This window comes from Capsicum annuum, chromosome 3, assembly GCF_002878395.1.
Source record: "Capsicum annuum cultivar UCD-10X-F1 chromosome 3, UCD10Xv1.1, whole genome shotgun sequence".
NCBI lineage: Eukaryota > Viridiplantae > Streptophyta > Magnoliopsida > Solanales > Solanaceae > Capsicum > Capsicum annuum.
The window spans coordinates 329,206-356,640 of record NC_061113.1 but is presented as its reverse complement, the minus strand read 5'-3'; the positions used below and the strand labels follow the sequence as shown (position 1 = coordinate 356,640).

The window sequence follows — 27,435 nt, the reverse complement described above, 5'->3', positions numbered from 1 at the left end:
CTTTAAGTTGATCAGCAATTTAAGCAAAGCATATCATATCTTATAGTTGTTGCAGCTGGATTGTAATGCAAAGGTTTCCCATTTATTTTGGTATAATATGAAGAGATATATCAATGTCAAATTCAGAATCAATTTATATGGATGTAATTTAGCGAACAACTTCAGCTTGAATAGGATCCAACGATATAAACAATTTGATTATCCCTACTTTAAGATAGGAAATATCTATTGATAACTTTTTGTTGTCACCTTTGTAATCAAAAGGCACGATTGGATTGCTATTTACTCTCTCCGCGTTAAAATAGTTTTCACGTTTGTTAAAAAATTATCTCACATGTTTAAAAATGATTAATGAGGTATATTAGTCAAATTATGGCGGGAGTGAGTTAGCGGTTGGGCGGGGTAGCTCTGTATAAATATTGAGCTCGCTTCCTCATTTCATCCTTGTAGCAGAAGCTTTGTATTGTGATTAGGGTTTTTACATATGATGATGCTGAAAGGGAGAGAAAGCCTAATCAGATTAATCGGTCGGCGCCGGCGATTTCTCCGTCACCGCCATTCTCTTCTTACCTCCTCTCCTCCTCCTCAGGTACCGATAAATTCTGATTTCTAACTTTTAACTAATTCAAAATGTGTGATTTTGTCCTCAAATACGGACGAACAATACAAAGTTAACATGAATAAATAAATTGTTTAACAGTTAATTCATTAAATTTGGTAAAATTCACAAGTATGGGGTTAAAAAAAATGAACTTTACGATTAATTGAAGGTTATATGTGCTTAACCCATACATCACATGGACCAAAATTCTATTATCCCTTCATTATTCATTTCAAATTTTGCTCAACTTTATTGAAAGCTGTTCATTTTAGGGGCTTTTAGTTGATCCCAAGGAAGATAAGGATGAGGTTAGATATGGAAATGGAAATGGAGGTGAAGAAATGGTTGGTTGTCCTGTTTGTGGAAAGCAAGTTCGAGGGGAAGATCGTGTGATTAACTCTCATTTAGGTACTATTGTTACTTTATTAAGTGTGAGTCTATTTTTTATTTTTTATTTTTGGTTTAAATTGAGCTCGGCGAAAACTTACAGTGGGATGTGATTTTCTCAGATAAGTGTCTTCAGAGAGGAACTAAAAGAAAACTAAGCCAGTCCACCCTTTTCCAGTTGAATTTTTGCACACGACCTAAAGTAACAGCCTCATTGGCCGAGTCAGACTATACGAGGACCGATGTTGGTCAGAGTGCCGATGATGGTAATTATTCTGATATGGGTTCTGAAATTAGCAGCTTTGGTTGTCCTGAAAATAATGTACAACACGAGTCCAATTCATCATCAGTCTCACTCACTCTGACGACCAACAGATCCAAAATATGCACAGGAGAGAGTAGTGTTGGTAATGGGGTTAATAGAATGGAGAACTTAGATGATCTTGTCAAATTTGATGATGAATGCAAACTTATGGCTGGTGCAAAGTCCACAATTGCTGGGCTAGAGGATTCTCCTCAACAGCAAATTAGTGATGATAGAATTGACAACATCGCAGACTCAACTTTGTCACTTTCTGAAAATGGGACGTCTAAATGTGTGGAACCTTTGGAAGATTATGATAACTCTAAGATTTTGCTTGATAGTTTCATTGTTGGCCGTAAGTTTGGTGCTGACACAGAGTTAACTATTGGAACAATGCTAATGCTTTCAAGGGATTCCGAGAATGTCAAGGATCTGAATGCAATCAAGGTTGATCTTCACTATGGTTATCTTTAACTGGTAACGTTGTATCTGAAGTGTGTGTATAAAAAGCAGTGGTCGTATGTTCTGGCAGGTTCTAACTAAAGATACTGGTCACAGTAAAGAGCTAGGTTTCATCCCTAGGGAATTGGCACAGTATTTATCTCCATTGATAGACAATTTCCAGCTGATGTTTGAGGTAATAATATTAGATATTTCATGGTCATGTTCTAAGTTTTTCCATTTCCCATACAAGCTCCAACTTGTCTTGACCTTCGTTCTTGCTGTATTTAAATGTTGAAAAGCATATTTAGAATTTCTTCGTACAACTCACAATGCATTTATAAAACTCAAACATTATAATAAATAAACTATGAATACCCAAGCACATTGTTTTGCTTTGCACAAATTTCTTATAAATACTTCTCATATTGCCTGTGTAAGCTTGCTCACATTGCCTGACCTTGCTCGGATAAGGGAGGAGAAATGATGTAGGCCGGAAACTAGCATAAATGATAAAACTAGTCAATTTCATGCATTGTTTGGGACTGAGGTGCATTTATTATTGTTGTAAGAAAGCTCAATAAAATAATATCTAAACTGCACAGAAGGTTCACAATGGTGAAGATTAGATGGTCATAGGACCTATAAAGACAAAAAGAAGGTAGACAGTAGCAGTGCTACTCCACTTAAGGGCTTCAATTTACAAGCACAAGCAGGCTATCTGTATTTCCAAGATATTTCTTGGTTCCTCAGTCCGTTAATAGGAGTTGTACCATGTTTGCTCTCAAGAAATATGAATCAATAATATTTTAGGTACCGAATCTTTTCCATGATTTAAATCTCCGCAGCTACTTAGTTTCCTCTCTTCTATCTAATCACTACTTCAATCTCTTCTTTTCTACAGTTGTATCACCAGTGCAAATCAGCAAAACTAAACTACTCTGATTTTTGTTGATTACCTTCAATTCGTGATACTTCTAGCGCCATGATCTACTTGTGAACTGCGTCTGTTCTTAAAATTTTAAATACAGATTAGGGTAACGCAATGCCATTTATGGTCCACTTTATTAATTTCAAACTTTTAGGTTTGTCCCTAGGCCACCTAGCTGTCGTGAACACTTGAGATAACTCCTTGGCTCATTTCATTCAATTTCAATCACTCAAATCATGTTCCTGTACCTATAAACTGAGTAGTCCTTGCCCAAAGGCCAAAAGTAAATAACTGGCCAGGATCTTTAAAAATTGTGTTTTCAGGGATTTGGGTAAGAATGAAGAATTCAAACATTAAATCTTGATGTAATGGTTGTGATTTGCTATTCCATGCTTGTGATAATTTGATTTAGTAAAAGATAACATTCTATGGATGGAAGTTGGAAGGAGAAATTCCCTTGCCGGTGCACTGGCTTTTGTAAGAATGAAAAGTTATGTAGAATTTATTAAGTAGGTCTATATGTAAGCGCTAGCATTCTACACTGAAGTGAGTTGCTCTTCCCTGGAAGTATGGTTGCACTCAGTTCATTTTTTCAGGCAGTGAGTAGATGTTCTGCATTCATCTGTAGCAGTACACAGATTTTGGACTTGAACACCATTTGGTTCTAACATAAAACTAACTAGTAAAAGAAAATATAAACCATTTATTGAGCCACTACAACATCAACCACATTATTTGCTAGTGAGACTATTGGGCTTGTTAAATGGTGTCCAATAACATTTAAGTACATGGAATCTTATACAAGATTGAATTAGAATTTTAATGAATTAAGAGAAGCAATGAGAGCTCCAGCTAGTTGTGTAGTCTAATAGATATCTTTGAGTTCTCCAGGCCATTAGTTTTCTGTTTACGATATACTTCCGTCAATTCAAATTGTGAATTTTGAAATGTATGGACTGATCAGTAGCTTACATGGATTCAGGGCCATATAACTTCTGTTCCACAGCATCCTCATGCAATTGTCCCAATTCAGATATATTCCTCTAGCATTGTGTCTTTTGGTGAAAAGGACTTCTCTAGTCTCCAAGAATTCAATTCCTTTCGTAGAAACGCTCTATGTGCTGCTGAATTCTCCAAGACTCACGCTCCTATCCCTGCAAAATATCTGCACAACCTTCTACTTTTACTAAAAGAGGTTTTAAAGATCAATGCACATCTTTTTACTGAAGATGAGAAGACCTTATTGAGTATGATCTCGAGCACTTGGGCCATCCCAATTATCTTTGATAAATTTGCATATATAACTATGTTTTTTTCCTTTGTTGGAACAGAAGCTTTCTTATCACTCTCAGATGATAGTCAAAGGCTTTTTGCTCGGCTTTATGCACGTAAAGGTATTCGACTTCAATAACTCTTTTGGCTTGCTATTAATATCCTAGAGTTGGTAATTTCTGAATCTTATCCACTTCAGCTTGGGTATCGCCTCGTTTTAAAGATGACGGATGAAGTCTTTATTTATGGATCAGATATATTAGTCATTTAATTAGTCATGAGACCTTTCAATGTCTGGCAAGATTGAAACATGAAACACAGTTGTACTTTCCATGTTATTGTTTTCTTATGTTTTTTCGTTTCTCGATAATCTTGGTGTATGGGTCAACTCACCTCAACTATTCTACTGGGTCTCAACATTCTTCCATTGTGAAAAAATCAACTAACTTTCTTGCCTATGCTAAAATCTGTCCCTTGGTCACCTTTGGTTCATTCTACCTTCAGCTACTGCTTGACCACACCCGTGGTGTGATTAGTTGCTATTTTCATGATATCAACACTACCTTTTCCTGACAGCTACAGACACAAAATTTTCTTGATATGACCAGGATATACTTGCATGTAAAGATTTCGGACAGTACTCGTGGTATCACCACAGTTAACATTTTTGGTCCTATTGGATACAAATTGCCGATTTCACAATAAGTATAGGCTTGTGGTTCCGTATGCTAATAATAGAGTATTCTGTTTGAAAAAGGATACATTATTGTTTTCAGGAGCTCCCCTTAACTGCCGTCAAACTTTTGACATTTAATGTAGTTCATCCTCTGAATTATCACTTAATGTGTTTACTCATCAGATACATTACCTTTTACAGTTTCTAGTTGGGTTGGATTAGTTTGTGTAAGGTCATATGCATTAGTTGGTGTTACTTATGCAAGGAGACGGTGAGGAAGTTGATCATCTTCTATTAGATTGCAACCTGACCATGAGACTTGTGGGATATGTTTAGTTCGTTTGGTATATCTTGGGTGATGCCTAGATCTGTGGACGAAATGTTGGCTTGTTGGAAATCTGAAAGAAGCAGGAGAAGGTGCAGAGCTTGGAATGTTGTTCCTTTAGCTTTGATGTGGATCATTTGGACAGAGAGAAATAGGAGGGCTTTTGAAGGGGTAGAAGTGACTTTTGGGCAGTGAGGAGTAGCCTCCTGTTCCTTATTTATTTTTGGTGCACCCATGTAGTGCCAGGTTGTATAGAGGATTGGGTGTCTTTTGTAGAGAACCATGTCGTATTGTAGGTTCTTTGCTTTTTGGTATACTGCTCGTATACGACCGATTTTCGCCCTGTGATTAATGATAATGTTTACCTGTTTAAAAAAAAAAACCATTCTTGAGAGGTAATTTTCTTGAAAGTGGAAGTAGTTATTTATGTGATTCCTACCTGCATGTTAGAAAGAACTTTAGGCTTTGTTATGTACTTTACGTACTGAATAGATAAGTTATCTCTCAGAAAATTATGCCATATCTTTGAAGGGAAGAGCGAATATCAATCTTTATTTTAAATTTTGGTAATTATTTTTTTTTACTATTTCAAAGTGTGAATCAAAGTACAAAAACTGAAAGAAGAAATCTGGGAGTTGGGCAAACGGCCCCAACCCCAGATAAACACTAGAGTTACTTAAATTGTCTTACAACCAAAGTAGAACTTCAAAAATTACATCTTTCTGCTACTGTTAAGGGAGAAAAGTTAACATCTCTAGCTTCTTTCCATATAAGTTATCATTTCTTACTGCCCTTATAGTAACATTAAATATCATAGGTATTTCATCTTAATGTCACTTCAACTATATGCCTAACATTCTTAGGATCACGGTTGCAGAGATAACTGGGAACTCCTATAGCTGATTAGTTTAAAGTTTAGTAGCATGTGTGATACTGTCGTTTAGTGAAATTCACAAACTTGTCTTACGATGTGGTTTCTCAATTGATAAATGTGAACAGGGTACTAACTTATCCAGATAAAGAAAAAGTTGAAAAAGGGTATATGTATGCATATGAGACCGCAGTAATAATGAATCATATTAAGAAGACGTGGTTTCAGTGGGGTTTCTTCTACGTATGAATATGAAACCACGGTAATAATGAATCGGTATCTTACGGTGTGGTTTCTTCTACGTTATGTTACATCAGCTACCCTTTTTTACTGATAATTCAGCTGCTTTTCAGAATCGTATTAAGAAGTCGTGGTTTCAGTTTCTTTAATTTGTACAACCTCATTCTTATAATGTTGTCTTTTTTATCTTTTTTTTTTTTTTTTTTTTTTTTTGAAAATTTTAATGTTTTATTGCGGGATGATTCAAGGATTTTCTTGATCTTATTAGATTTCTTTTTTTTTTCCCTTACCTTAGGGCCATGGTTTCGAATGGCTAGCATATCATATGCTGAAATATGTGATTATGAAGAAGCTGTTAAGGGTCTTTCTGGTAGACAGATTCTATAACACTCTGGTAAATTCTATATAGTCTTGCTTTAAGAGAAGCTGAATGCAACATCATCCAAGTCATTCTCTTTTACTTTGCAGAAGCAGAATGCGTTACTTTATTTGAAACAATAGATAAACTACAAATTGATGACTTAAAGGAGGTCTTGAATATTCTTAATGTTGGTGAACTACGGGACCTTGTCTGCAGTCTTAACAAGGTCAGTGTTTCTTTATTTTTATAAGTGCCACATGAATTATATATATTTGCTTATACCTGCAGGTTTATATCTGCCAGTGGATGTGGTCTGAGGAAGACATACGATCCATTAGAAGGTTTATATCTGCTAGTGGATGTGATATGAGGAAGACATACAATGCACTAGATAGGATGTCATAGGATGAAAATATGTCATTTTTCTGCTGGATTGATGGTTCTTCTTTTGGTAGTTATATTTTGACTTTCATTATCAAAGGAGTTCCTTTTTTGTTATTGTAAGGTGGATGTTAGCTTGTATGTCGCTTGACGAGTATTGCTAACTTCATTGGATATTTGGGGTATTTAATGTCCAGGCAATCAGAAGATTAAAAAAGTGAAAATTTTATCTTAGTAATGTACTTGCAATACTGAAGGGGAGCCTTGGAGCAACTGGTAAAGTTGCTGCCATGTAACCAGGAGGTCACGGGTTCAAGTCTTGGAAACAGCCTCTGGCAGAAATGCAAGGTAAGGCTGCATACAATCCACTCTTGTGGTGGGGCCCTTCCCCGCTTGGAAACAACCTTTGGTAGAAATGCAAGGTAAGGCTGCATACAATCCACCCTTGTGGTGGGGCCCTTCCCTGGACCCTGCGTGTAGCTAGAGCTTTAGTGCACTAGGCTGCCCTTTTAATGTACTTGCAATATCACTTATCATTTCTCCCTAACAGTCTCTCTCGTGAACTAAAAAAAGAAGCTACTTTAGGATCATGAAAGGTTTGGAGCATTATGGAAGGTTCCATCTAAATTTGATTGATGCCATAGTTAATGCTCCAATAATGAGATTGGCTTCTGATGACTACACAGAAACAGGATACTGTGTGGACAGATACGGGCCATACAATTCTTAGCGCTTGGGTCATTTAGGCCATGTAGCTAACTTTTTTCATTTATTCTTTACATGCATTGTGTGAAAGTGAGTGGAAAATCAGATTATTATACACTCTGCGAGTTAAATAAATGGAAAATCAGATTATTATACATTCTGCTATTTAAATAAGCTTAATTAAGATTCAACCTGTGTACTGGGTTACTAATCTTTGTCTCTTGTAACTTTCTACTGGGTTGGCATCCCCTTGGTGACCATACCAGTTAACTTTCTAATTTACAATCAAAGATTCAATAATCTTAATTACCCTGGAAGCAAAGTATTAGTATTTCCAAAAGAAGAAAAAGAACAAAAGACAATAGCTAATCCTCTGCCAATCCAACTTCTGTTGTCAGCTATCACCAAATCTCTTTACTCAGATCTTTTACCATTCGGTATCATTTAATTTTTCCGTCTTATTCTCATCTTTCTTTTATTCTATTCCTTTTATTGTATGTAGATATAATGATATGTTTATAGAGCTTCAGTCATATTGCTAATTAATTCCAGTGCTCCATTTCAATTTCATGTTTTTTAAGAATAAGTTGTGCATCTAAGCTGTGTCTTACTGAAGATATTGTTCTATCACACAACTTTCTTTCCTTCCACAGTCCCCTACTCCAAAAGCTTGCCTTCTCCATCATTGTAACAAAAACAAAGTTTCTTGCTGTGTAAAAGGTGTTAGAAAAATGATTGAAGAAGTAACGGTGCTACAGGAATCTTGTTCATTCAGGAGAAATCAATATCTGTTTCATGAGATTGAGAATGGCTTGGACCATTAAATCTAAGAGTCTTCAATTGTAGGGATCACTGCTTCTGTATGTTGTGTATTGATTGCTAATAACAATTGTCACACTGCACTCACAATTGATTATCTGGTGCCTTATGTTGCCCTTGTAACTGTTGAGAGTTGCTTTAGGAATATGCACGTCTTTCTCTGTTTTTTTTTCTCCAGCTTTTTTACTTACAATCCTAGTTAATTTAGGAGTTCTATCATAGGTAGGAAACTAATTAGTTGTCTTAATTTTGATAGAAGTAGGTTGTTTCTTTGTCCTATTTTTAGTTGTAAGCTTGGGCATGAAACGATCATCCGTAAAAACAAAACTCAGTAGCAAGATGCGGAGGCTCGAGTTGTTAATGAACAGGAAGAAGATCAACTTTTTGTCGCATCATGTCTTACAAGCAGCGTCTCAAGCGAGTCCTGGCTAATTGGTAGCGGTTGTACAAATCTATGACTCATGATTAGGAGATTTTCAAATATTTAGACAAGTCCGAAATCTCTAAAGTCAGAATCGGTAATGGCGATTATCTTTCTGCCAAAGAAAAAGGAACAGTGGCTATTGAAAGCAGGTCAGGTACAAAGTTAATTTCAGATGTACTTTTTGTTCCAGAACTTGATTAAAATTTATTGAGCATAGGACAACTGTTGGAGAATGGTTTTAAGCTTAATTTTGGGGACAAGAAGTGTGATATTTGATCCAAAGGGTCAAGAAATCTGCCAAGTTAAGATGAGAGGAAAAAACTTTTCGTTTGATCCAATGGAAGGAAAGTCGGCTGCCTATTCGAGCCAAGAGATGACAGCAGGTGTATGGCATAAGAGACTCGGGCATTTTCATCACAATGCAATCTTGCACATGGTGAAGAAAGATATGGTTCAAGGACTACCATCCATGGAGGAAAAACACACATGCTGCAACACATGTTAATTTGGAATGCAAAGCAGGATGCCTTTTGCCAAGGCAACCTGGAGAGCATCGGAGAAGCTTCAGTTAGTCCATACTGATTTGTGTGGACCACATAAAATTGCTTCTCTTAACGGAAGTAAATATTTTATAGCATTTATTGATGATATGACAAGAATGTGTTGGATTTATTTTCTCAGATTCAAATCTGAAGTACCTGAAGTATTCTGAAAATTCGAAGCTTTGGTAGAAAATCAAAGTGGTTGCAGGATGCAAATGCTTAGATCAGATAATGATACTGAGTACACATCTGATCGATTTGAAAAGTTTTGCGAAAATGCAGGTATTGAGCATCAACTCATTGCCCCATATACTCTGCAACAGAATGGAGTCAGTGAAAGGAAGAATAGGACGATAATGGAAATGTCGAGGTGTTTGTTATACGAGAAAGGCTTACCAAAATATTTATAGGCAAAAGTAGCTAACACTGCTGTTTTTTTGCTGAACCGATTGCCTAACAAAGCAGTTGACGGCAAGACACCTTTTGAGGCATGGCACGGCTATAAGCCGTCCTTAAAAAACTTAAAAATCTTCGGTTGTTTGTGTTTCTCTCATATTCCGCAGGTTAAGAGGGACAAGTTAGACCAGAAAGCAGAACCTAGAGTTGTTATTGGTTACAGTACAATCTCTAAAGCTTACAAGATTTTTCAGCCTCATACTAAAAAAATTATGGTAAGTAGAGATGTATTTTTTATGGAGAATGAGCAATGGGTCTGGGAAAAGGTTAATCAAAAGCAGATCACAAGCAGTCTACCGAATTTCGATGAAGACATTGATGATCAACTTGGGAGAGGAACAAGGTTGCTCTCTGAGATATACCAGAGATGCAATGTGGTCATTTTAGAGCCTTCTGGATTTGAAGAGGCTGTTTTAGATCCTAAGTGGAAAGCCGCAATGGAGGAGGAACTTGGAATGATTGAGAAGAACAAAACCTGGCAGCTTGTGGAAAAGCCTCAAGATAGAAAGATCATCGGTGTGAAGTGAGTTTACCGGACAAAATTGAATGCTGATGGTTCTGTTAACAAGCTCAAGGCCAGACTTGTAGTTAAGGGGTATGCACAAATTTTTGGTGTTGATTATTCTGACACGTTTGCTCCAGTTGCTAGGCTCGACACAATCAGGTTGCTTCTTATTATTGCTGCACAACGTGGCTGGAAAGTGCACCAGATGGATGTCAAATCCGCATTTTTTAATGGAGTTCTTGAAGAAGAAATCTATATCGAGCAACCTGAAAGTTTTGTTGTAGATGGAAAAGAAGAGAAAGTCTACCGACAACATAAAGCTCTTTATGGCCTAAACCAGGCACCAAGAGCTTGGTATAGTCGAATAGATGATTATTTGCTAAGCCTCGATTTTGAGAAAGTGGTTCGGAATTTACACTATATGTTAAATGCAATAACAGTGGGATTCTTGTTGTTTCTCTATATGTTGATGACCTTTTGATTACAGGAAGCAGCAAAGCTCATTGATGAATTCAAGCAGGCTATGATGCAAGCTTTTGAAATGTTCGATCTTGGTCTGATGACTTATTTCCTTGGAATGGAGATTACACAGGGAAAAGATGAGTTTTTCATTTGCCAGAAGAAGTACGCGAAGTAAATTCTCAAGAAATTCAAAATGGAAAATTGCAAAGAGGCCATGAACCCAAAAGAGAAACTAAGCAAAGATGATAGAGCCGAAAAGGTGGACGAAACATATTTCAGAAGTTTCATTGGGTGTTTAATGTATCTTACAGCAACAAGACCCGATATATTGTATGCTGTAAGTATTCTATCAAGGTTCATGCATTGTCCGAGTGAAGTACATGTGAAGGCAGCAAAAAGAATTGTGCGATACATCAAAGGAACTATCACCTATGGAGTCATGTTTCGAAGGACTCAACCTGTGAAGCTTTTTGGGTACTCTGATAGTGATTGGAGAGGTTCCAAAGATGACTCGAAGAGTACTTCAGGGCACTGTTTTAGTCTTGGTTCTGGGATTTTTTCATGGAGTTGTAAGAAACAGGACATTGTGGCTCAATCTACTGCCGAAGCTGAGTTTGTGGCAGCTACAGCAACGGTAAATCAAGCATTCTGGTTGAAGAAAATTCTGATTGATCTGCATATGGAACCAACAGGAAGCATTGAAGTGTTCGTGGACAACCAAGCAGCAATAGCTATCTCTCACAATCCTGTGTTTCATGGAAAATCTAAGCACTTCAATATCAAGTTTTTCTTCCTAAGAGAGGTTCAAAAAGATGGAGATGTGATTCTTTTCTACTGCAAGACGAAAGAACAATGGGCTGATATATTCACTAAACCTTTACCTGTCAGCAAATTCAAGCTTCTCAGACAGAAAATTGGAGTTTGCATTTCATAAAGCAAGGAGGAGTGTTGAGAGTTGCTTTAGGAATATGCACGTCTTTCTCTGCTTTTTTTCTCCAGCTTTTTTACTTACAATCCTAGTTAATTTAGGAGTTCTATCATTGGTAGGAAACTAATTAGTTGTCTTAATTTTGGTAGAAGTAGGTTGTTTCTTTGTCCTATTTTTGGTTGTAATAGCATCTATTTAAGTTGCTAAGTTGATGATCAATAAATGACGGTCTTTCGAGAAGAAATTAATCCCTCTCTATCGCTCTGCATTTTCTCTTCTTTAAACTTCCATCTCTGTTTCAGCGGCCAATGTTTGACTATTGAATTCCTGTGTTGTTTCCCTTTAACGGTTTGAAACCAACAGTAACACTTCATCAAAAAAGGAAAAAAAAGTTGCCCTTGTTTTATTTTAAAATAATTCTCAAAGTAGAAGGAAAATGTGGTACTTTAATGCCCTTGTCTGAGCTTGTGCTTGCCTTCTGTCTTCTCTTGATGTGTTCAGTTCTCTGTATGACTAAACGTGCTTTCCACAAGGTAGAGAGATAAGGAAAGAAGAGTAATTTTCTGAGTTCAATTGAGGGAAATGTGGAAATATCGGCTTAAAGGAAATGGATAGTTGATTCGGTTACGGTGGTATTGCACAAAAAAAAAAGATCCATTTTGCTTCTCCACCTGCTGTCATGATAGCTGCTCTGCAGCAATTGAACAGCGGTGACTTTTTAAAAGTTGCTTTTCTGAGGTGTTCTCATTGATTAACTGCCTCAAATATTTTTTTTTCTTCCAAATTTTGCAGAAAATTAGTTGTAGTCAGATCAGGATCTCTTGGAAGATTAGAGTAAATAATTTTGTGGGTTTGTGAAGTAAAATATACTATATAGTAGATGCTACTTAATTGTTCATTTCATTCTCCCTTTTGTTTGTGGGACTTCCACTCGGCTGTCTTGTTTGAGTTTACATTTATCTTTCTTACAAGTGTGCTTTATTTTGAGATTTAGCTCAGTCACATAAGAAGATCGTCCAGAACGCTGATTATGGTACAAGAAAGCAAGATTACATTGCTCGAGTTCTTGGTGCATATGAAAGTGGTTTATGGTAGGTTGTTTTTAGCATAAGTCCTCGGATGTCACTCTATAGTCTATGTCACACCTTAATACTCTTTCATGTAATTGCTCCAAAATGTCATCAATGTAGCCCCAACCTTCCAAGTAAGATTCTAGGGAAAACTGGAAGCTGTATCCGGATATCTGCGTCAGCTGAATCTGTCTTCTGGCGTGCCGAGGTAATTTTTGAGAATTTCTATTATGTTGTCTAGCCTCTTCGTCTATAAGCATTGCTTGTTTGACATGTGCCCTTCTAATTTTGTCTTCCTTCAGAGGCTATTTTTCCTGAATGGAGAGCAGGACCTGTCAGCATTTTTACTTGTCGACTTGGGCATTGTAAAATATCCTTCTTACAACTGCATATTCACCGACCAAATTTTTCCAGACAGAAGTTCCCTATTGTCTTATGAGGAGGTACACTGAACTCCTTTGAAAGATACTTTCTCCCCTTATTAGCTATCACAAGAAAAAGATTTTTTTTTCCTTTATTTAGTTTGAATTGAATGCCCTTAGGCCATTGAGGTTGCACAAGTTATTGATGAGTTTCTTGACGAGAACAACAATGAGTTGGTATCAAGATGCATTGAGATTTCTGCCGGGCATGTATCTAGTTCTGTGGAGGAAGATAATTCATCACATTCTGGGCCGATGGCTGCATTTTTATCTTTCTTTTCAGCCAAATGGGTACATTCTAAGGTGATCCTGTTGGGTGTTTCTTTCCTGGAGCATGAACGTAGGTGAGGAGGTCTGAAATGCTTGATTAGAAGTTATCTCTTATGATCTTGCCTTTTGTGAACCTGCAAAAGAGTTCCCTCTTTGAAGCACAATATCAATTTAATCGCAGATTATTCTGGAAGTCAGCTTCATCCGTTAGAAAAGTTAAGTTGCAATTGAGATATTCCATGATACACTAGGAAGAAGAATCACATAGTATAATAGCTAAATTTAACTTAGTGAGTATGAAATGATTCTCTGAAGTGAGGTTTCACACCACCCAGGCCGGAGGTCCTTTTCTGAAAAAGAAAAGTTTATGTCTAGAGGAATGAGAATATTAGTGAAATAAACGAATATTTGCTTGTTCAGCATAAAACAAAAGGGGAGAGTTCTATATTGAAGTTCGCAAAGACTATCCTCCCCTTTTCTCTGGTCTGTCTTCCATTTCTCCAGCAAAAGTAGGGGGTAGTGGTACGTGTTACGATTGAGAGAAGAGAAAATCTGTCACAAGATAAACTCTTGTAAATAGGCTTATGTTTTATGTTCGGTTCCATAAGTTGGTTAGTTTCTGATATGCTTAGTTTCCATAATTGGGGAAAACAGTGATTTGTATTTAGACAGCTAATTTTGCTAGAGGATTGTCTTTCACCAAGTTATTGAAAGTTTACTACTTCTTTACTGTTCAAAGATTTTTTTTCTTCTTTTTCATGAAATTAGACTTGTCTTGAGAGTTCAATGGCTGGGTTTTGTAAGCGAGTTCATTCTCCAAAACTAGTTTATCTTTCCTGGAACTATGTCCTTACTCATTAGAGTTACAGAGCACAAACTCGTTTATGTTATCTTGTATTAGGAAAAAGTCCAAATATACTCCGAAATATTAGGAACTTTTATCCTTAAGTATCTCATTTATTTTCCTTAGTCATTAGAGTGAATTCATGAAGCACATTTTCTTTTAGAAGGTCACATGTCTTATTGTCTTCATCATGATATGAGTCGGGCATTCAGCTGTTTGACCTTCAACCAATTTTTCTTCCAGCATTTGACATTGCAGAGTTTAGTCATTGGTATGTGTTGTATGACAGTCAACAAAAGAGGGAAATGAAAAATGGTATAGGTAAATGACAAATCTTTATATTGGTACTTTTACATGTTGATATCATTTAATTGTCCCTTTGTAATTGTCTTTAGAGTTGGAGAATACAATTGTCTCTCATAGTCTCATTGGTTGTGTAATGGTTACTAAAGGGGTTTATGATGTACTGGGCCACTCCACCCATTGCCTTAAGGTTTTGGGTTGGATGCTAAAATTCTTTCACATTGTATCTGTGCCAAACTTTGGTAATCCTGCTTGCATAATGCTCTCTCTTCGTACTCTATTGATTTAAGATTCTCTCTCAATTCAATCCATAGCTATCTTAGCTTCTCATTTTCAATTCGGCTCATCAAGTTCCTTAACCTGTTGGGCCTACCCACCGGCCAGGCAGTCTTTTCAGCCTGTTGACCATCTTTTCTACGTCAGGCCAGTTCTTCAATCTTCTCAAAATAGAGACCCCAAATAAATCAGTGTTCATGTGTAAACCCAAGAATCGAGTTACACGTGTGGGGGAGGGTGTCAGAGAATGCACTAGTCCCTTACTGATCTTGTAGGGTTACCAAATAATTTTATAATGTCTGAGGCAATTCCATGCATTGCCTTATAGTTTTAGGTTGGATTCTCGTCTTCTTTCAGAAGATTGACATCAGTTCTTTCCAACAAGTGATGTAGTCTGCCTTTGTGCATGTTTCTCATTGGAACTGAGTGTTTCTTCTAAAAATTGTTTGAGAGGCCAGTAAAGGACTAGTTGATGATCTGACGAGGGCTAGTTAGGCTGGTGAATGAATTCAGTGAATGTCCTGGGAGTTTGTCTTTGGAAGCAGATTTATTTAAGATTTTTTATGAGCCTCTGAGAGTATTGTTAAACAATGCGCCAGCTCATGCTATGACAATAGATAACTTGGAATACAGTAGGTGGATATGTGTACACTCTTTTTGGACATTTCTTGCAATGGTGATGATACTGTTCTAATGGAGGTTGTTTCTTTTGCTTCGGTTATCTTATTATCTTACTGTTATTTCTAATTGTTACTGCTGCTTTTTTATCTTTTCTTGAACCAAGGGTCTATCGGAAACAGCCTCTTTACCTTCTCGAGGCAGGGTAAGGTGTGTATACACACTACCCGCCTCAGACCACACTTGTGAGATTATGTTGGTGGTGATTCTGTTCTAACTTCTAAGTGAAGTTTATTGTGCATTTAGAATTTTTAGTGGGGATACTTTTTCAGGTATAAAGATGCAATCGACTTGCTTAAGCTGCTGCTAGTTAAATTTAAATCTGATCGAAGAAGGGGGTATTGGACTCTGAGGCTCTCAATTGATTTGGAGCATGTTGGGTGCATTGATGACAGTCTTGAAGTAGCTGAAAAGGGGTTACTAGATCCTTGGGTTCGATCTGGCTCTATTGTGGCTCTACAGAGGCGAGTTCTGCGGTTGGGGAAGCCCCCTAGACGTTGGAAAACTCCCAGCTTTTCGGATTCCCTCAATAGGAAGATAGTCGAGGTAATTCATTCTATCTCCTATAAGTTTCTCTGATGGACCACTTTGCACTTCGGATTGATCCTCCTTGATGATCATTTAGGTTCATGTTCAGGGCAGGCCAGTCAACTGCAAAACAGGGGTAAAGAATGTCTTTTATGGTGAGGATGGAGAACGTTGTGGAGTAGAAGATCTTGCTCTAGAGTATTATGCTGGAGAAGGAGGATGCTGGCAGGGTGTACACACTGAGAGTGGGATTTGGTTGACTATTTTCGGGATTCTAATGTGGGACGTTTTATTTGCAGATGTACCAAATGTCTTCCGTACCAAATTTCAGGTATTATATGCTTGATGTTTTCCATAGACTCGGGTATAGGTGGCCTTGCTATTGTTAGAACTTCCATGCTAAATGGCGGTGCTGATAAGTGATAACTCGTTTGATAGTTATACCGCATGAAAACTACTGCCTTAGCAGCTATGACTTGCTTTGCTTAACAATTAAAGAAACAATATGCTTAACTTCATAATTAATGAGCAACACAAAAGTGGATGACTATGATTCTCATGCTCTGCAAAATTTGTCCAATGATACTAGGTTCCTTCTAAGTTCTGTGCAACAGAAATAATAGCGTTTTAAAATAGTATCCTACGTGTTCTTGGAAGACACTAATTTCCCTTTTTCCTCGGGTCTCCTTTATTTGCTGATGATGGTTGTTTACTTTTGTGTTCTTTAATAAACAATTTTGTAAGGGGTCTTGCAAGAGTACAAACAAACAACAACAAACCCAGTGCATTCCCACATAGTGGGGTCTGGTGAGGGTAATATGTACGCAGTCCATGCCACTACCTCCAGAGAAGTAGAAAGGTTGTTTCCCATAGACCCCCGACTCAAGACAAGGAAAAAAAAAAACAAATCCGTAATAAAGCATGGAACAAGATGACATAACGTAAATACGACACTCACAAGGAATAGTAAACAAAGAATAGTAAGGAATAGTAAACAAAGATTAGTAAACAAATTCGTAATAAAGCATGAAACCAGGTGGTATAACAAGAAAAATACATCCACCAAGTAATACCTTTACACTAACGATCCAAACTAGCACTAGCCTTCTATCTTAATTCGCGTCCTCCAGATCTTCCTATCTAGGGTCATGTCCTCAGTAAGCTGTAGTTGCTCCATGTCCCGCCTAATCACCTCTCTCCAGTATTTCTTCGGCCGACCCCTGCCCCGCCTGAAACCATCCAAAGCTAGCCTCTCACACCTACGAACCGGGCAATTCTTGCCCCTCATCACGTGTCCGAACCATTTCAATCGGACTTCCCACATCTTGTCCTCTACCGAAGCCACTCCAACCTTCTCCCGCATCTTGCAAGAGTAGACAACAACAAATACAAGGTAGTATCTATGTTAGATCTACAATCACTGTTCAAGCTAATTGGAAAAGATAATGTTAACTGTTAAATCACTTCAATAGCCCATCATCTCATTTTTCTGTTTGATAGTCATCTGCAAGAAATTCTCAAGTATCAAAAGTCTTTGCTTTTGTGCAGATTGCACCATTAGATCTTGAAACTGATAGCTTTTATGAAGCTAGAAAGGGTCTTGTAGAAGCTCTTCTAGATAAGATTGAGCATGGCATGGCGGAAGAGTTGCTCATCATGTCATGGGAATCACATGTGGGAACAGCCTGTAGGGGAGTCAATTGGGAGAAGCATTCCCTATCTGAGCTCCGAGCAGCTGTTACATGCATTGGGGGTATTTGCCTTGCATCAATTTGCCGCAATTTGGCTCAAGATTACCGGAGTTGGTCGAGTGGAATGCCTGACTTATTGCTGTGGCGCTTCCACGACGACTACAGTGGCGAAGCAAAGCTAGTTGAAGTGAAAGGTCCCAGAGATAGACTTTCAGAACAACAACGCGCATGGTTACTCTTTTTAATGGACTGTGGCTTCACTGTTGAAGTATGTAAAGTGAGTCATACCCCAATATAGAGGGTGAAAATTTGCTTCTCTTTTGCTGGTGAAAGCTGTCGGACAAGATCTACACTGGCTAGAGTTTATTACACCCATCATCATTTCATTTGGCTGTAAAAGATGGGAGTAAAAAAAGAAAAATTTTCATAACTTCTTTCTCCTGTCGACTTTGTGCTTGTAAAAAAATGCTACATTTTTCGTTGTATTATTGTTATTATAATATTTTACTCGAGGTAATCATTAGTAATATTCCCAAAGTACCCTTTTCAATGTTGTAATCTTCACCACACTTGTCCCCAAATTTCTTCTCTCTCAAAATCTTCATTGTCACCATGATCATGGGAAGTTTCATGCATGTAGTCTGTAGATACAGTTTCCCAAATCCTAGGACTCGTTAGAAACATGAAACTTCTACCACACCAAAGGATGCACCTGTGTGGTGCAGTGGATGGGGCTGCTCCTCCTTAACCAGAGGTCTCGGGTTCGAGCCCTGGGTGGTATGAAAAAATTCTTGGTAGGGAGCGCTTTCACCCGAATGGGCCTCTAGGCGGCACGAATCTGGATTAACCGAACTTCAATGCGGGTATCGGACATCGGATGGAACGCCAATAAAATAAAACATGAAAATTCTTCTTGTCATCGATATATGTATTCTATCACCTAGGTTTCCAATATATGCATAAACAAAAGAAAATTAATTTTAAATATAGGCTTCTTGCTCGTCAACTTTAAGTTAGCTTTTACATTGCCCTTATTTTTTGTTTGGCTTTTCTCTTTCCGAAATTCCCCCATATTGTAGTAATATATAAACTCAACTACATATGATAATCTTTTCTTTTTAAACCTAAAATAAACACAATGAGGCATGAAACATTTACTTTGGCTCTTACCATTCAAAAAAGTGATCCAAACCTCTTAAAACTTTAAACATGTGAGAACTCAAGGAGGGAGAATTTTTCTTTTTGTATTTTTCCTAAAAGAAAGGAATTATATTAGATTTGGATATGATTCTTTTAGCATCATTGTAATTAAGTCAGCTAAGGTATTTAAAACAGGAAAAATGAAACCTAATTAAAAAGTGGTGGAAAATTCTCTTTATTAATTTTCATGGAGAATAAGATGAAATGAAATCATATACATATATATATTCCTTAGCAACCATTAGTATCTTCAACTAATTGGATTCTCAAACCTCCTAAATTATATTCCATGTGTAATATGAATAAACGTGTTTTTATATTCTATATATATAGCTAGTCGATATATAGAATTTAAACTCACGAAGAAATAAATACTCTATTATTTATCATTTAGGTAACAAACTTTTTTTCTTTTTGAAAAATAAAATTATTTGATTGATTGAATTTTGTTATGATAATGCTATACGATGATGAAATTCCCTTTATTAGCTTTTGATAAATCCAAATTTCTAGTAGGGAATATATTATAAGGTCATACTAATTGTCTGCATGTCACAGAATCAGCATATATATATATATATATACTCACTTTAATTTAGTTGTATGTAAAGCATATGTTCATTTTGCAACTCCAATTGGAAAAATTTCTTTCATCCACTAGAATCCAAATGATAGGTACATGCACGAACTTAAGGTAAAAAAATTATCTAGTGTTTATATCAAAATCGATAAATACATAAACGTGTTTGTATATTCTAGATTATTTATACTGCTTAATGAGTTGAATTAATTAATTTGGTGTATAAGAACAATTCGTGAGTAAATAGTTATAAAAATTGAACCTACTCAGCAACAATAAGTGTCATCCTCCTCTTTATCAGAAAATTACACTATAACGTATATACAAGATCAAAATAATTTCTTACCTATATATATTAACTGTTAAAAAAGTTTGTCTTTAATTTTTTTATTTGTTTATCTTTTTATATTATGAGTGTTGTTATTGAAAATTTTGTCTTTGTTAACCCCACACCCACAAGAATATTCTTCCCACATTTTTGGAAGAATCATCTTATGTCATAGAATCACTAGTCAAATCATGTTTCTTGATCCAATTTTTAAAATTTATTTAAATTTCATGTTATAATATCCCTTTGTTACATTGGAGTTTTTGTTTCAATTTTTAAACTAATAAATAGAGGTTGCATATATAAATGATATTGTCACCAGGAAAGACAAAATCAAATAGTAAAATCATTTTTATTGCTCTTGAGTTTTGAATGATAATTAAAGACAAAACACACTTGGCATGGGTTAGGCAAACCTAATAATTTTAATAGAAATTCTATATTTGTATTATAAGAAAATTCACTCAATATATATAAATAATTTTTTCAGAATTCGATAATGATAATCTCTCATTTTAAAATTTGTAAATTCAAAATTTTGGATTGACTTCCGCTTAGAGGAATGGGACATGACATATATAAATGTATAATTAGTTAGCTAGATTCGATATTAACAACATGCATGCATTAATTAATTAAAAACAATGAGAAAGTATGTGGGGAAAAAAAGTAGATTCTCACAAATAGGAGTTAATTAAAATGTACAATAATTCTTAAGCTATAAATATGACCTACTAATTTCTTTGCAAATTACTCATTATTTTCAGGAACTGCATACATATAAAATATAGTTATATACTATGTGTAACAAGAGTTATTGTAAGTCTAATGGAAAATCATTGTGTCCTCATAATCAAGTGATAAGTGAAAGCAACTCACATAAGGATTTGGAGAGTTTGGTTTATGTTGAAAACCAAAATAATGTGAAATCCAACACCTCTTTTCTTCATGCTGTTATCAATATGATTGGAATGCTTATAGGTGAGTTTCCTGTCAGTTTTTAGTTTTTTTCATATATATATATATATATAGTCCGAATCGAAGGAGCTTCAGTCGAGCCTTAACTATGTGTCTTAGATACAAGCATGAAAAACTTCTTTGGTTTACCTTCTCATTGGGCCACAGCATACGTGAATCTGAGCTGATTCACACACACACACACATATATAGTTCGGATCGAAGGAGCTTCAGTTGTGGATGGATAGATAGTGTCTTTCAGCCTTAACTACAAACATGAAAAACTTGTTGGTTTATTACCTTCTCATTGGGCCACGAATCTGAGCTGATTTACACAAATATTTCATTTTTACATCACCATTTAGATTTTGTCCCCATCTTTTAAAAAGTTAGTCCTTGAGGATTATATTATCATCCTTATCCACAACGCTAGATTCTCTCAATCTTACAAACAAAACGTTACAAATTTTTTACCCTCTTCTAACGTTATATCGTAAGATTGTTAGTTTAATTTATACACCCTTGTGGTGGGATTCTTCCCTGGACACCATGCATACCAATAGTTTTACTGCTCTAACAAATTAAAATTCTTTGTTTTCCTTTTTTTGTATGTATAGGTCTTGGACAATTATCAACTCCATATGCTTTAGAAAATGGAGGCTGGATCTCTTCAATTCTACTTATAGGGCTTGGAATAATATGTGCTTATACTTCCTATCTTCTTGGAAAATGCTTACAAAAAAATCCTAAATCAAAAGATTATAAAGACATTGGCCATCAAGCATTTGGAACAAAAGGGAGAATCATAGTCACATCTTTTATATACTTTGAAATTTTCATGGCTCTTATTTCCTATACAATTTCTTTACACGACAACTTGTCCATTGTGTTCATAAACACAAATTTAACATTAAAAGGGATTTTAATTCACTTATCTACTTCACAAATATTGACAATAATAGCCATTCTTGTTGCTCTTCCTAGTCTTTGGCTTAGAAATTTTTCTTCTATTTCTTTTCTTTCAAGTGTGGGAATTTTTTTGTCATTTTTGATATTTGTGACAGTGGCACTTACTGCTATTTTTGGTGGTATAAAAGCTAAACATGAAATACCAATTATTCATTTGCAAAATATTAGTTCAATATCTGGACTCTATGTTTTTAGCTATGGTGGTCATATTGTTTTTCCTAATATCTACACAGCTATGAAAGACGCTTCAAAGTATACCAAGGTATGTAATACTTAATTTTTGAATTTTTTTTAAGGGATAATACTCACAAAAATACCTGAACTTTGACCGGATTTCCAATTGAGCATACTGAACTTTGCGGGGGTCCTATTACCCCCCTAGACTTTTTTTTTTTTTTTTCGTATTTTAATGGCATATATCTGCCCTCTTGGTCACATGTAAATACGAGGTTGGTGCGTGTATTACACTGCCATCTACCAAAAATAAACGTGTAAAAACAAGATTGACGCGTGTATTACACCGCCAACCGCCGAAACTGGGTATAGTGTTTCGGGGGAATTAAATCCACTTTAAAAAGTCTAGGGGGTAATAGGACTCCCACAAAGTTCAGTATGCTCAACTAAAAATCCGATCAAAGTTCAAGTATTTTTCGGAGTATTTTTCTTTTTTTTAATGCATGATAATCTTCTTATATAACACTTGCATTATCTCTTTTATACTAATTATTTATAATTTTTATTGTGTTTGAAGGTATCAATTGTGAGCTTCTCATTAGTGACAACACTATATGTATCATTAGCTTTCATGGGAGCAAAACTCTTTGGTCCACAAGTGAGTTCACAAATAACTCTAAGTATGCCTCATGACAAAATCATCACAAAAATTGCATTATGGGCAACAATACTCACACCAATGACAAAATATGCATTGGAATTTGCACCATTTGCTATTGAGCTTGAAGAAAATTTGCCATCTTCAATGAAATCTAAAGTCAAGATGATGATAAGAGGACTTGTTGGATCAATTTTGTTACTGGTAATCTTGATTTTGGCTCTTTGTGTGCCATATTTTGAACATGTTCTTAGTCTCACTGGCTCATTAGTTAGTGTTGGGATATGTCTCATTTTCCCTTGTGCTTTTTACACTAAGATTTTCTGGGGTGAAATTTCGAAAAAGGGCTTGGTTCTTAATGTTGTTCTCATCATTATCGGTGTGTTTTTGGGAGTTGTTGGAACTGTTTCTTCTTCTAAGTTGCTGGTGAGAAGTCTAAAAAGGGCTCATGATTGACACACTGTTGTTTACGAATCTGTTGTTCTAGCTCAGACTATGCTATCTTCGAGGAAATAGGGGTTCCGAAGGGGAGAAGAATAAGACAAGCTATCCTTTACTAGTTTGTAGTTTTTTTGTGTGTGATTGTATTATAAAATCTAGTTGGGAAATCAGAGGAATAGCTATAATAAAAATCAACTGAAGTTGATATTTGTAAGTCTACTTGAATCTTGAGTACTTACTTGTAAGGGTGAATGTTTGGGTTTTGTAATGGATAGTTGCAACTCCTGAAAGGAATTCTGTCAAATTTTTCCTACATTGAAGTGTTCCTACTGAGAGGCCGGCCGCTGATGATTGTGTTGTTGTGTCTTGGTGTGAAGTCTGCTAAGGGACTGCCAACCATCACCGCGATATTGGTGTTTAGTATGTCACCTGTGAATGATCATCCGTGCTTGGCGACCACCGGTCATCTCCATGAGACCATGCATTATGTGCTCTACCACGTTCTTCTTTGTACGTTGAAGTTTCATCAGATGAATGGTCAAGACTGAGGGATCTCATGTCATGCCTGTCTCTGCTATGCTTTTGGCGCTTGTGAGAATGTCTGCTTCTGTCCATTGAACTCCTATCGGATGAATGATCATGGCTGGGAGACCTTCGATCACCTCGCTTCCTTCTATGTGTTCTCTGCCTATGAGAGAAATCTTCCTTGTCCATGGACCTCTCCCGTCTTCCAGATGAGCGCTCCCGACTTATAGACCTCTCCTCTCGATGAGAATGCTTGCTTCTTTTATCATGCTTGCGAGAAGAGTCTCTAGCGTCCTCCAAGCTCCTTTCCCGCCTAGGTGGTGATGGATCCTACACGGGGTCGATTCGAGTCATCAGAATCAGTAAACGGATAATTTCAGTTTAGAGGAAACTATAAGCCATTTATATAAGTTTAAACAAATCATAAGCTACAGAACTTGGCTAAAATGTTTCAGTTGCTGCAGAGTGAACATGAGCGATACGGTTTTCAAAGGATCACCTACATTCTTCCCAAAAGGCCAAAACCATATGTGAAAGAACCGGATTACCTGAAATCGTGACATGTATCTTCCCTCAGGAGGACGTGGTATACCAAGCCTCTTTAAATCATCCCATGGTATTGGTCGTCTGTTTCCAGAAGTATTCTGAAGTTAGCGAAACATACATTTATAAAAATAGTAGCATGGAAGATAATGCGATCGGAGAATGTCTTCAAGAAAATGCCCCGTAGCAAGCTAAGGCTTAGGCACTATTCAAGCTTACAGAATGTTCCCATTTCTTTTATTTATTTATTTTTACTCTAGAAAACTGTGCTTCTTTCTGTTGAAGCACAACACATTCTTCACACTCGGAATACCAGTACTCGACCAAAAATGGGCCCATCCTTCTACTACTCTCCATATAATGCTTGTTAAACCTATGTTGCTCAGACTATTCAAAAGTGTCAATGGGTGCGTGTCGGATTCGCCAAAACTGGTGTATTTTTGAAGAATCCGACACGGGTGTGGCATCAACAGTGAAGAGTCCGCCCAACTTAGTGTTAAACTAAATAAACACCATTTAACTTCAGAAAAAACATGGTTAGCTTTCAGTAGTAAAAAGAATCTAAAGGATACAAATGCAACGAAGACTTTAGAGAGCGTGTAAGAATAAGAGACGATACTCCAGTTCTCTTTTCTATCTTAAAATGAAGCAAGAATACTTACAGTGGAGCGCGAAATGGTCTTTCACGACCTCCAAAACGTAGCTGCCCTGATTCCTTCTTACCACCAAGACCACCACCTGTAAAATAGAATGGACTTAAAATAGGTTTCATAGCAAATTAAAACTTCAGACGGAGGACATTGGACTAACGTAACTAACCTAACCTTCTTGGAATCCATCCTGCCATTAACCTTTGTCTGTTGTAGTCGACTATTATTTCAGAACCATCAATAATCTTATGGTGAGCATCCTGTAATATGTGAATAACAACATGAACAAGCTTATTCGATGAGTTTGGTAAATGAGAAATATAACATAGATTAATTTAATTATTTCTATATTTCAAGGACAGTCTTCCTTATATAAACATTTGGAATTTAAAACAACTGTTAATTCATTGCATTCACACAAATTAGTTAGAGAAAACAAATCGCAGTCTTGACTAACCAATTCCAGTCCTACCAACCTCCTTCTCATGATCAGGAGGAGGTTAGCTCCAGCAAACCACATTTAGATCAGTAGCTAAGCACATTTCCATCCCGGTAAGTAAACTAAAACAATTCATATTAGGTAACTTCAGGAAAGATGAATGCTTAAATTCAACCAACAACTAAAGAGGTGTGATGACAACATCCATTGCTTTGCTATCCTACCCTGATTTTGAACAACGCCTGCCCCATCTTAAGCTTGAAGAAAACCTCACAGATCCATCAATAGCCTCTTCTACCAATTTTGTAAAAGAATCAGAGAACAAGATTCTTTCAGAACTGCTACCTATGAAATCATGAAATGGTACATTCAACCAAGGGCTATTGTTTCTCAATTCTGGTTAGGTATCTTGACTAACAATTGCAACTAGAATTTCCAATACAATTGACCTCCAGAAAGAGAAGCAGAGACAGAATTACATTTGACCACAGAAGCACTGATCTTTATAGGACAGATTTCAGAGGACTCCTTGATACAGCATCAACTTGGAGAATGAAATTTACGATATTGACAATAAATATAGTAAGGAACAGTAAATTAATTGTAAACAAATTTCCTTGCCATGAGTTTGGCAGGTCTCACCCTTTTGGGTATTTCGGCAGTTAAGGACGTCGAGAGCTGTTTGGTATTTAAAATCTTGTACATGTCACATTTAACGAATGGTTTGCCATAAGTATTTAACATCATCATTTCACATATCTAAACTAACAGCTAGTACTGCAAGTCTTGTTGATCCTTCATTTCAATACTTAAAATTTCTCTATAGGTTTCTCTAGTACAACTACTCTACTTATTTTTCTGTGCATCCCCGTAAAACAATAAATGAGCATAACACTAGTTCCTGGGACAAGTATGTTCACTATGTAGAAAAGACTAGTTAGCGCCCAAAAAGATTCACAAAATGAGGAAATAGGTGTCACTATTGGAGAGAACATACTACCTTGTATGCTCGTCGCATGTCCCTATCTGTTTCAAATTCAACAAATGCATAACCGCGTGAAGCTCCCGTTACTGCAAAAAGTAAAACAGAATATGAGAGAATATTACCTCCAAGTTGCTTCAATATCATTTGCCCTTCAACTCTTCAAGAATTAATATCTTTTCTTTTTACAATTAGTATCTATACCAGCATATTTCAATGATCACCTTATACCCATTAAACCCCCACAAAATGAAATCTGAAATGCCACATAAACAAGTAATTTTGAAAGAAATAGCCATTACCAATGTGTCTGACAATTCTTAAGTTCTTCACCCTTCCATACTTGCTCATTTCCTGTAAATGAACACAACCCATAACATACAATCAAATCGACGACACCAACTAGATAATAAGCAAACAACAAGAACAGGACAAGAGTAACAAAGAAAGGCAAAAAAGAAATAACCTTTAAACCCAAACTAATACAACAACAACAACTTTTGTAGATCCTGGAGGGTAGCGTGTACACAGACCTTACCTCTACCTCAAAGGTAGAGCAGCTGTACCCGATAGACCATCAACTCAGAGGAAAAACTAGTCCAAAGCAATCCAGAAAACGAAGTAACAGAAGTACAACAAATAGCAGATGGGAACAAAAACAACATATATTAACGAGGCAACTACAACAAAATGTTATGATAGTCGAAGTATAGAACAACAAATTAATAAACAGAAATCCAAGGACCCGAAACTTCAAGAGCAATACTATAACTACTAGTTTAAACCCAAGTAGACAATAAAAGCAAACAACAAGAATAGCACGAGTAAAAAAGAAACACAAAAAAAAATTAAACCTTTAATCCTGAACTACAACAACAATAACAACATATCTAGTGAAATGACTAGTGGCGGAGCTAGAATTTTTACTAACGGGGTTCAGAAGTAAACATACAAACTAGCCGAAGGGGGTTCAACGTCAACTACATATATACATAAAAGATAATTTTAACGATGTATAAAGAGTATAATTTTCCATCGAAGGATGAACCCCCTAAGCTAAAGGTGGCTCCGCCCCTGGAAATCCCACAAGTGGGGTCTGGGGATTGGGGAAGGATAGAGTTTACGCAGACCATAATCCTACATCGTGGAGGCAGAGAGGCTGTTTTCTGAGGACCCTCAGCATAAGTACAACAAATTAGATATGAAAAGGAAAAATAACTACAAGAATGAGACTAATACCACCACAAACAACACCCCACTATCTACTAACCTTCTA

The 27,435-nt window shown here is 36.5% G+C and overlaps 3 protein-coding genes across 7 annotated transcripts in view; 2 read left to right on the top strand and 1 right to left on the bottom strand.

Annotated features, from left to right (window-relative positions):
• The first annotated feature begins 247 nt into the window (after positions 1-247).
• On the top strand, positions 248-18,263 carry LOC107864420 (fanconi-associated nuclease 1 homolog). 4 transcript variants are annotated; one of them, XM_016710777.2, is made up of 15 exons: positions 248-589; positions 874-1,009; positions 1,111-1,739; positions 1,825-1,929; positions 3,647-3,911; positions 3,996-4,058; positions 6,344-6,418; positions 6,517-6,635; positions 12,631-12,722; positions 12,822-12,909; positions 13,004-13,144; positions 13,244-13,467; positions 15,767-16,040; positions 16,132-16,353; positions 17,571-18,263. In XM_016710777.2, exons 1-15 carry the CDS (start codon positions 485-487, stop codon positions 18,009-18,011), a joined length of 2,979 nt encoding a protein of 992 aa, XP_016566263.2. In that variant the 5' UTR covers positions 248-484; the 3' UTR covers positions 18,012-18,263. The 4 variants fall into 4 exon arrangements, with proteins under 4 accessions (XP_016566263.2, XP_016566262.2, XP_047264786.1 ...); XM_016710776.2 differs by having other exon boundaries at positions 16,120-16,353; XM_047408829.1 differs by having other exon boundaries at positions 253-589; positions 884-1,009; positions 16,120-16,353.
• Positions 18,264-20,478: 2,215 nt separating this feature from the next.
• LOC107864419 (U11/U12 small nuclear ribonucleoprotein 35 kDa protein) overlaps positions 20,479-27,435 on the bottom strand; it is a 10,365-nt gene continuing 3,408 nt past the window's right edge. The window contains exons 3-9 of one of the 2 annotated variants that reach the window (XR_007053272.1): positions 26,462-26,513; positions 26,178-26,248; positions 24,908-24,998; positions 24,751-24,826; positions 24,094-24,172; positions 23,260-23,875; positions 20,479-21,046 (exon numbers count right to left, since the gene is read on the bottom strand). Coding sequence is in view for 1 of the 2 variants with exons in the window: in XM_016710775.2 (XP_016566261.1) it covers positions 23,438-23,875; positions 24,094-24,172; positions 24,751-24,826; positions 24,908-24,998; positions 26,178-26,248; positions 26,462-26,513 (807 nt within the window). In the remaining variant the exon portion in view is untranslated. Of the gene's footprint in view, positions 21,047-23,179; positions 23,876-24,093; positions 24,173-24,750; positions 24,827-24,907; positions 24,999-26,177; positions 26,249-26,461; positions 26,514-27,435 lie in introns of those variants that run through there. The other variant, XM_016710775.2, reaches the window with a different exon arrangement.
• On the top strand, positions 20,574-23,040 carry LOC107864418 (amino acid transporter AVT1H). The gene is made up of 3 exons (XM_016710774.2): positions 20,574-20,802; positions 21,396-22,009; positions 22,499-23,040. Exons 1-3 carry the CDS (start codon positions 20,622-20,624, stop codon positions 23,033-23,035), a joined length of 1,332 nt encoding a protein of 443 aa, XP_016566260.2. The 5' UTR covers positions 20,574-20,621; the 3' UTR covers positions 23,036-23,040.

Excerpts from the sequence above, each read along its gene's own strand:
- LOC107864420 (XM_016710776.2), top strand. The coding sequence starts at position 485 with ATGATGATGCTGAAAGGGAGAGAAAGCCTAATCAGATTAATCGGTCGG. Across the intron at positions 4,059-6,343 it reads TCGGCTTTATGCACGTAAAG|GGCCATGGTTTCGAATGGCT; the intron begins GTATTCGACTTC and ends CCCTTACCTTAG. Across the intron at positions 13,145-13,243 it reads CCCTATTGTCTTATGAGGAG|GCCATTGAGGTTGCACAAGT; the intron begins GTACACTGAACT and ends GAATGCCCTTAG.
- LOC107864418 (XM_016710774.2), top strand. The coding sequence starts at position 20,622 with ATGTGTAACAAGAGTTATTGTAAGTCTAATGGAAAATCATTGTGTCCT. Across the intron at positions 20,803-21,395 it reads TATGATTGGAATGCTTATAG|GTCTTGGACAATTATCAACT; the intron begins GTGAGTTTCCTG and ends TTGTATGTATAG. Across the intron at positions 22,010-22,498 it reads ACGCTTCAAAGTATACCAAG|GTATCAATTGTGAGCTTCTC; the intron begins GTATGTAATACT and ends TTGTGTTTGAAG.